Source organism: Panthera uncia (assembly GCF_023721935.1).
Source record: "Panthera uncia isolate 11264 chromosome B3 unlocalized genomic scaffold, Puncia_PCG_1.0 HiC_scaffold_1, whole genome shotgun sequence".
In the NCBI taxonomy this organism is placed as follows: domain Eukaryota; kingdom Metazoa; phylum Chordata; class Mammalia; order Carnivora; family Felidae; genus Panthera; species Panthera uncia.
The window spans coordinates 71,645,702-71,654,864 of record NW_026057582.1 but is presented as its reverse complement, the minus strand read 5'-3'; the positions used below and the strand labels follow the sequence as shown (position 1 = coordinate 71,654,864).

The 9,163-nt window shown below is 56.1% G+C and overlaps 1 protein-coding gene across 1 annotated transcript; it reads right to left on the bottom strand.

Annotated features, from left to right (window-relative positions):
- Positions 1-272: 272 nt before the first annotated feature.
- Positions 273-8,802, bottom strand: JPH4 (junctophilin 4). The gene is given in 6 exon segments (XM_049613067.1): positions 273-1,917; positions 2,855-3,387; positions 3,712-3,830; positions 6,865-7,636; positions 8,408-8,738; positions 8,740-8,802. Coding segments are annotated over 6 exon segments (1,887 nt in total). The 5' UTR covers positions 8,788-8,802; the 3' UTR covers positions 273-1,833.
- Positions 8,803-9,163: the final 361 nt, after the last annotated feature.

Here is a 9,163-nt window from a genome sequence, read left to right as displayed (position 1 = left end):
TCCCGCCCTCTTCACGGGACCCCGCCCCTCCCGGGCAGCCCCACTGAGCCGTCTAGAGTATAGAGTACTCTGACCTCAGGCCTCGGGCTTTGGAGTGGGGGGAAGGAGCTCTTCTGGCAGCAAAGACTGCATGGCAGGCCTGGGGTTCCCCAAGAGGGCTCTTTGTACATTCTCATCACCCAGAGAGCCTCAGAGAGCTTGGATTTGAAGCCATCGCACCCCAAAGGAGATGACAGTCCCCCCCCTTTTTTGAACTTTTTTATTAATATATTTTTTGTTAAATTTCTTTGTATTTTTTTCCTGCAAGACTTGGTGTTAGCGGCACTGTTGTAGTTTAACTTCAATCCCAAATTCCATGAAATAGAAATCAGAAGTAAAGATTTAGAGGGGAGGGAGGGAGGCAGGCCAAGGAGTAAACAGAGTTTGACTAGAAAAAAAGAAGAGGGTATGTATGGTGGGCATTCCCAGGCAAGGCCATTCCTTGAGGGAGGGGGTTGGCAGGCAGCTTGCGTCTGCCTCATGCAGGGGAGGGAGGAAAGATCCCCTGGGGACCCTACAGAGGGGACCCCTCTTCCTAGGGCTTCCTGCCCCCAGGGGAAAGCTATTAACAGGGATCAGCCACAATCTCAAACAGGGCTCTCCACCCACCTCTCACCCTGGTTTGACTGCCACCTCTGCCCTGCCTGGAAAGTGTGTGAGAGATTGGCTTCCTTCGATCCCTCTTTCTGTTGTTTTCCCATTTCACAAGATCCTGATGTGATGGGGGGAAGGGATATAACCCATTTAGACTACTAAACTTGTCACAGCTTCTGCTGCTCTGAGTTCCTCTTACCTAGGCTGGTTGTGTTCCCCAAAATGCCTCCCTGCAACCCGCACACCACAACTGCCAGAGTTGGGGAGTGGGGTCCTAGCTCAAGTGCCTCTAACCCTCAGCAATAGAAATGTCTTCTTCAGGCCCCTTAGAAGTCTAATCAAAGGCCACAAGTGAGTCCAGACCAACCAAATAAATTTTAGGGGGGGGGAGAAGAGGGTGGGAGAGGTCAGTGGGTAGACGTGACTGCGTTAGACATTTTCTTTCCTTTACACATTGCTCTTGACAAGGCATGCCACCCTAGGGGGGTTGGACGAGAGGCTGGCTGTTGAGGAAAGGAAGAGGGAGATCCTAGGGAGTCATTCTACTTTTCATCTCCCCTATCTCCTTCAGGGAAGGATGGAGTTAGGCAAGAACCTAGTTCAGTGCTTGGAGGTGAGATCGGATCCTCCAAGGTCAGAGATGGAGGCCATACCTCCTCCAGCTCTTCCACTAGGCCTCAGAGGGACACCAGGCCCCTTGGGTCAGGGAGCCACAGCAGCTCAGCCAGTGCCTTGCCCAGTATACAGTCATCCCTTCTCCATTTTCTTCTTCCTTCCCACTCAGCTTCCGGGAGACCCCTCAGGATACCAAACCCCCACCCTCACAGAAGTTCAGGTCTAAAGAAAAGGCGGGGAGGACATGGGGCAATGGTCTGACTTAGATTTGTGTGTCTCAGAGAAGAGAGCAACTCTGAGTGAGAAAAGCCCTTCATATGTAAACAATCTAGAGAGAGAGGTGGGGCAGGGTGGGGAAGAGAGTGAGGAAGACAGAGACAGATCCAGAATAAATGAGAGAATCTGAAAGGACAGCTGGAAAGAAAAAGCAAAAGACAAAAACAAAGGGGGAACAGAAAAGAATGGGAAGGGAGAAGAGAAAGAAAGAGAGGAGAAAAAAACAACCAGGAGGAGGAAAAGAGAAAAAGGCAGGTCAAAGAAGTGAAGAGGCAGCAACCGAAGCCAGAACTAGGCTGGGCAGGAGCCTCAGGTGAGGAGCTGGGAGAACAGGAACGCCAGGCTGAGGTCCAGGAGGGCCACGGCTCCCACCACCAGGGGGTTGGCAGCTCCCTAGAGAGATAAGGGGAAGGAAATGCAGTCTCAGTCCCTAAGGACCGTGTCCAGCGACAGGTCCCAACTTCCTGCCCTGGCAAGTGGCAAAGCTGAAGGGTCCCAGGCACCTCTCTTCAGAGGTCAGAGCAGGGGCGTGTCCAACCTTTGTTTTAGATTGCAGAAACACCTCTCTTCTCCCAGGCAGGGCCCCGCCTTCTCTCAGGCTCCCTCAAGTCGGGAACAGCCCTTCCTCCCTCCTCCCTCGACTCCCCTCCCACTAGCAGCATGTCACGTGGCCCAGGCAGAAGGTGCCTGGCCTTAGTAGCAGACGCTGGCAGCAGCAGCCAGTACTGCAGTAAAGCAGAGAGGGATGAAGGGGTGAGGATGTAGTTGCTAGGAAACAGGAGAGGCCTGGCATCCAATCAGAGTAGAGGGTTCTGGGGAAACTCCACCCCTCCCAGTTTTCTGCCTCCTTTCCCATTTCCCTTCTTCCCAGGAGAGGGAGGGAGACTCAGGGTAGGGAGGGAACAAGCTTTTCCTTTTTTATTTCTGGGCACCAAAGAGAGAAACTGTGGAGGTGGGGGTGGGGGTGGAGTAGGAAACCAGGAGCTGGAAATGATATGGAAGGAGAACAGGGAAAGATGTTTTGGCTCTACCATTACTTATTGGTAACCTTGGGCAAATTACTTTAAGTGCTCTGGGCCTCAGTTTCCCCATCTGTCAAACGAGGGAGCTGGAGATGAAGGTTTCTAAGGTTGCTTGCAGTTCACAAGTTCCCTTTTTTTTTTTTTTTTTTTTTTTTTTAAGGTGGGATATGGTCCAAGACTGGGCAGGCAGAAAGGAATCTGAGTCCAAATCAGAGCCCCTAAAGGGATCAGAGAGATGTCTGGAAAGGATGACAGGCAAGGCTTTGAGGAGAAAAGGGGCCACAAAGCGGGGATGGAGGGCATCTCACCGGCTGGATGGGCCTCTCCGTTGCAGCAGGCTCCTCAAACTCTTCCATCAGGCACCCGGCTTCAGGACCCCTTGAGAATGGGCCCCTCAGGACTGGCGTGGCCATGGGCTCAGGCTCCAAGCACCCTGGGGTTCTCAGCTGGGGCAAGGGCTCTTCGTCTTCCCCTTCCTCCTCTCGAAGACTTCCAGAGCTGTCACTGCAGCCTCCGAGGAGTGGGGAACCGTCTCTGGGCCCTGGCCCCTGCATCCCAGCCTCATCCTCGGCCTCATAGCCAGCTAGTTCCTCTGCCTGCTCACCTGGCCCCCCCCACTCCTCAGGCCAAGCTTTGGGGCTGGAGAAGGGACCCCGGTCCCCTCCAGGAGGCAGTGGGCTCCGGCGGGCAGGGGGTCGCCAGGGTTGGCGGGAGGAGGCAGGACTGCTGGGCAGTTCAGGGGAGCCCTCTGAGGGGGTCAGTCCATTCTCGTATACCCCAGGGCTGTCCTCATCCAAGGGTTCTGTGTCGGAACCTTCTGAGTCTTGCCGGGGTCTGCGGCCTGCAGCAGGGATAGCTGAGAATCAGAGGGGCCTAACTGGCCTTGGGAAGCAAGAGCTATAGCTTTATCCCTCTCTCTGGGCACCTCCCAGGACTTTGCATCCCCAGGCTTAGAGCCTCTCATAGCCAGACCCCAAGCCCCTAGTCCTTATTACTAAATTTCATAAGTTCCCGGTTGCACTCTCCAAACAACTGGGTCTGGCCCCCCTCTTCATCCCCTTGGACCCTCATACCTTGGCTTTTTCATCCCCAGTCCTCTGTAGGGACTTCCTTCCCTTTCCCCACACCTGAGCCCCTCCAGCTCCCCAGGCTGCCCACGCCTCACCTGGGGCCTCTAACATGGGTTGCAGGTCCTGGGCTATCAGTTTGGCCATTCGAGCTGCCTCCACAGCCTTCTCAGCGACGCTGCTGGCTGCCACTGCCTTTAGAAGGGCATCTGCCGCCCTGTCGGGTTCCAGGGGCAGGGACTTAGCAGACCTGCTCCGATGCTCCAGCCCCCTGGCCCATGTTCCTGCCACATCATGTCCTCTGGATTTGAGCTCACCTCTGGAGTCCTCACTCTTGCTCACACACTGCTGGCTGCTCCCTTCCCTGGCCTGGCAGGGCAGCTGGCTTCTGGTTTCCTCTCCTAGACCTGGGCTGTGACTGCTCTCGTCACACTTTCTTGCTCCTTTCATACCTGCCACCATCATGTCCTGTAGTAACACCTTCCTTCTTCCAGCAACAGGGGCCAGGCCCTCCCTGGCTGCCCTCAACTCTGTTATCCCAGCCCCATCCTGCTCCCTTCCCAGGGACAGAGGAGACCTCATGCTCTTAGCACATCTCTCTGTAGTTGCACCTGCTTGGTACTTCCCAGCAGCTTTCCCTGCCTTGCCCCTTGTTCTGGGCCATCTGCTCCCTGTGCTAGGAGCCTTTGCCTCCTTTCCCCTTACTGCTACTAACCCTGCCTCTTCATTGCAGACTTCCTAACATGAGAATTTCACAGGTTGCTTTTCTTCAGCCTCTTCTGTTATCACACTGTTCTTGCCTCTTGGTCATTGCCTCTGTCTCCCTGCACCATCACCTCCTTTCTGAGTTCTGGAACTGGGATAAGCATGGGTCTCCCCTTTCTGTTTTTCCTACTTCTTCTCCCAGCTACCATGCATGCTTTCTCACTATAGTGTTTACATCTTCTGAGGAAGCTCTTAGTTTCCTTCCCTTTCACATGTCTCTCCCATTGTGCCCTGCTCTGTGGGTACAGGCCACCATGAAGCATTATCAGTCCTTTCCCCATGGTTGTTTCCCAGTTCTCCCTCTGATGTCAGATGCTTCCTCAATTTACCTTCCCTTTCAACTTCTGCTGTTAATCACAGATGCCCTGTGATCATTAAATTAGTTCTGTAATCCTGACTGAAGGTGGGGCACAAAGGAACAGAGATAAAGGTAATCAGATATATTTGGGCTTAAATGGATCAAGACCCCTCTGGCCCCAGGCTTGTTTCATCTGGCTTAGGAAGGCAGACTGGGTATGGGGGTAGAGAGAAGTGTGGTGGTGTTCCTTGTAGTCTTAAGTCTATCCCCTCTTGACGTACCTCAGGAGATATGGTCAGCCTCCTCCCCTCAAATCTGCTGGGTTAAGGACTTTTAGAGCCTGTTTGGAGGGACCTCAGATGACCATGTTCTTCTGTCTTTGTGCTGTTAGACTCTATATGACTAGTCCCTTCCTGAAAGTAAGCTGGTCTCAGGGTTTAGGGCAGGGGATGACGATCACAGTCTTGGGTTGCATGGAATTCTATCGGCGGCCAAAAAACTGCAACACTGACAACTCGAGCCTGTTTCTGAGTTTGGAGGGTGTCGATGAGCAAGTCCTAGGCAGCAGAATCAGTCATCAGGCTACCTGGCAGAGGCACCTGCTGCTGAGGCTCTGCTGTTTCCATGGTAGCTGGCAACCAATCAGGTTTGCCAGGCCTGTTGCTGGGGAGAATAACCAGCCTCCTCCCACTGACTGATCTCTCAGCTCCTGGGATCAGTTTTTCCTGCCCATGCCTGTTCTTCATCTAGGCTAAAGTGCTCCCTGGTGCCCTGCCCTCCCCCTTCCCTGGCTTAAGGCTCTGGACTCTAACCACCCAGACACTGAGATGTATCTACAGATAGACATCTCTGGCTCAGGCATCTACTTTGGAAATGACACGTTCCTACACATAACTTGATCACCCATTATACAAACTCACTGAAGCATATTTGGACATATCTTGGCCTCTGATCCTCTGAAACAGTCTCAAATTTAAACAAAATCCTTCAACTGTACACTCCCCTTTAAAGAAAATCCAACATGTGAAAATTTACATGTATGAGTTATATAAATTAGGGGCCTGTGAATCGCATTACAAATGGGTTTTTGGCTTTCTTTAGATCTGTGCTATCGAATCCAGAATTTAAAATGTAGCTAGTCTGATTTGAAATTATGTGCTATACATATAAAATATATATACTAGATTTCAAAGGCTTAGTAAAAAAAGTAATGTAAAATCCCTCATTAGTAATTTTATGTTGATTATATGTTGAAATCATCAAAATTTGGCTATACTGGTTTAAATAAAAATGTACTATTTAGGGGGCACCTGGCTGGCTCACTCTGCAGAATGTGCGATTCTTGATCTCAGGGTCATTTGGGTTCAAGCCCCGTGTTGGGCCTAAGACTTACTTAAAAAAAAAAAAAAAGTACTATTTAAATTCAATTTACCTGTTTCTTTTTATCTTTTCACATGGCTACTAGAAGATTTAAAATTATATATTTGGCTTACATTATATTCCTACTGCACAGTGCTGCTTTAGATAATAAGGTCCTCAATGCATGGAAATGTAATCTGAATTACAGAAAGAAAATTTCATTTACAGGCAAGCCTCCTCCCCTCAAACCTTTATCAGTTGGGTAAAGGAAGGCAGAGGAGGCAAAGGTGACAGGAACTATCTTTTCATGTGGATAGATCAGCTGTACAAACTAGATCTCCCCAAGGCCCAAGGCTGGAATTCTATCAGTCTGGTGGGCAGGCTAGGAGGTGGCTAGGAATGCACACTCCCTGTCTCCCTGACCCAGGCTGCTGCCCCCAGCTGCAAGAGGAAGACTAGGGACATATCTGATTTCCAAGAGGTTTCTGAGCCTGTATAAGCCAGCGCTCATTGCTACTCCCACACACAACAATGACACACATCCCCACAAAAGACACTAAGACACACTTATAGTCTAACACGGCTTCCCTCAAATACCCAGCCACCCACAGTTACACCCACATCCACCTGTAGCCTCAGATATAAACACTCCTGGTACCCAGGGCTACAACTGCTTGGCCCTAGGCCTGTTCTTCCCCATCAAGCCCTAGGCCTTTGGTCATGGCCCTCCTTTAGGCACTAACTACCCATCCCCACCCCCCACCCCCCAACTGTCCCCAGGGTACCTTCTCCACTTAGCCCAGCTTTGGCCTCTGCAGCGGATGCCCACCTGGCAGCGGCGATCTCCTGACGCTGGCGGGCAGCGCTCACGGCTCGACGGGCGCCTTCGACAGCCCTGTCCACCTTCTCCTTGACTTTGCCCCGCCGAAGGGCCAGAGGCAGGAGGCTGCGCACGCGCCCCCCGTGCACCAGCCGGTTGCGCTTGTACTTGCCCTCCTCGCGGGAGCCGTCCGGGCGGGTGGTTCGTCCGTAGCCGTGCCGCCGGTTGCCCAGCCACTCGCCCTCGTAGCGCAGCCCGTTGGAGCGCTGGCTCACACCATAGCCGCTGCGCCGGTCGGCGCGCCATTCGCCCGCATACACCTCAGTGGCAGAGCCCTCAATGAGGGCGGGCGGAGCTGGGGCCGGGGGCCCGCTGGCTTCGGAGCCCGGGGGTCCTGTGCTGCCCACCTCACTGCTCACCTCGCTGCGCAGGGAGCCCCGCTTGCTGCCCAAGGAGCTGCGGCGCCCGCCAGCCCGGAGCCCGCTGAGCAGCAGCGAGCGGCGGAAGAACCCGCCGGCCGCGGGAGTGCGCTTGCGGGTGGACGCGCCTTCAGCGTCCCCCGGACCGGCCAGCACGAAGCCGCCCCGGGAGCCTGAGGCCGGGCTGCCTCCCTCGTCGCCCGGCAGGGGCAGGGGTGGGGGCGGTGTCGGGGGGTCGCTGTGGCCGGAGTCCAGGGAGGTGCGGCGGGGCGAGCGCAGCAGCGCCGCCTGATGGTAGGGCACACTCTGGCGCACCCCGTAGCCGTGGCGCTTCCCGGCCTGCCACTGGCCCTGGTAGGTGCCTGTGGGCGGGGTAGGACGGGGAGAAAGGGTCAGGACCCGCTGCTTCCTGCACCTTAGGCCCCAAGCGCCCCCGAAGGCCCAAGTGTAGGGAGGGAGTGGTGGGGACAGTTAGCGTGGAGGTCGGGGAAAAGCACTAGGAGCTGGGACAGGCCAGGTTGGGTCAGAAGGTGTGGGAGAACACGGTGAAGACCGACAGGTAGTAGGAGATCTGTGGATTTGGGGCGTGCAGGTAGACAAGGGAAAGGGGTAGGGACGGGCAGGCTGGGGTGTATGAAGGACAGATAGTCCAGAGGGTGTGAGGGACAGGCTGACGGGGTGTTTAAGATACTCATGTGACAGGCAGACAGGACTATGAGGAGCAAGCTGAGGAAATGTGAGGGGACAGGCGGAGCAGAGGTGTTATGGACAGGCAGGTGGAGAGGGGAGGTGTGGGACAGGCAGCAGGGGTGGAAGGGACAAGCAGATGGAGGGTGTGAGAGGTAGATGGGGGGGGGGGGGTGTGAGGGACAGGCAGACAGGGAAGAGGTGAGGGCAGGCAGACTGCAGACTGGGTAGAGGGAGAAGCAGGCAGGGGCCAGACAAATGAGAGAGACGTGTGCGATGGGAGGAGAGGGCAACAAGATGGGAGCACGGGGCGCATATGAATGGGGAAGACATACAGGAGGACAGCGGGGCACGGGTGCAGATGGTGGGGAAGGCGTACGCGGGACAGGCCGACGGGAAGGCGCACGCGGACGAGCAGACAGACAGTAGTGGGCCGGGCCCCGCACCTCCGTCGGAGTAGGTCTCGGTGCCGTAGCCGTCCTGGAAGCCGTCCTTCCAGAGCCCGGCGTAGCGCAGGCCCGACACGCTCTCCCACACGCCGCTGCGCCCCTTCAGCCCGCCCAGCCACTCGCCGCGGTACGTCCAGCGGCTCTTGCGCTCCACGCCCAGCCCTTCGCGCTTGCCCTGCTGCCAGTGGCCCTGGTAGCTGTGTCCGCCGGGCCCCGTGAAGACGCCCAGTGACTCGAAGCCGTGCGCCCAGCAGCCGCTGTACTCGCCCTGGGCGCCGGGCCCCGTGCACACGCCGTAGCCATGTGCCCGCCCCGCCTCCCAGCCCCCCCACGTAGCAGCCCCCGTCGTCAAAGTCGAACTTGCCCCCGGGGGACATGCATGTAGTTGGCGCGGCCTCAGCCCCCCCGGCGGCTCAGCGCATCCTGGGGCTGGAGAGCCGGCTGGGGGCCTGCGAGCGGGGCGAGGCCTGGGGGCGGGGGCAGTTAGACCGGGGCCGGGCGGGGGGGGCCCCAGCGCGGGCTGGCAGGGCCGGACCCTCATCCTGAGTGGCTGCGGAGAAAGAGGGGGGAAGTGGCGAGCGAGGCCCCTCCTCTTTGCCCGCCGCTCCCTGGCCCAGAGGCTCTGGGGCATCAGCACCGCCCCCCCAACCCCCCACCCTTCGGCAGCATCTTCCAGCAGCTCTTAAGCTTTGGGGGCATGGGGGCTCCCCCACCCCTCCTTCCTGTTGAGAGCCCCTCCCAGGACTTGGGGCC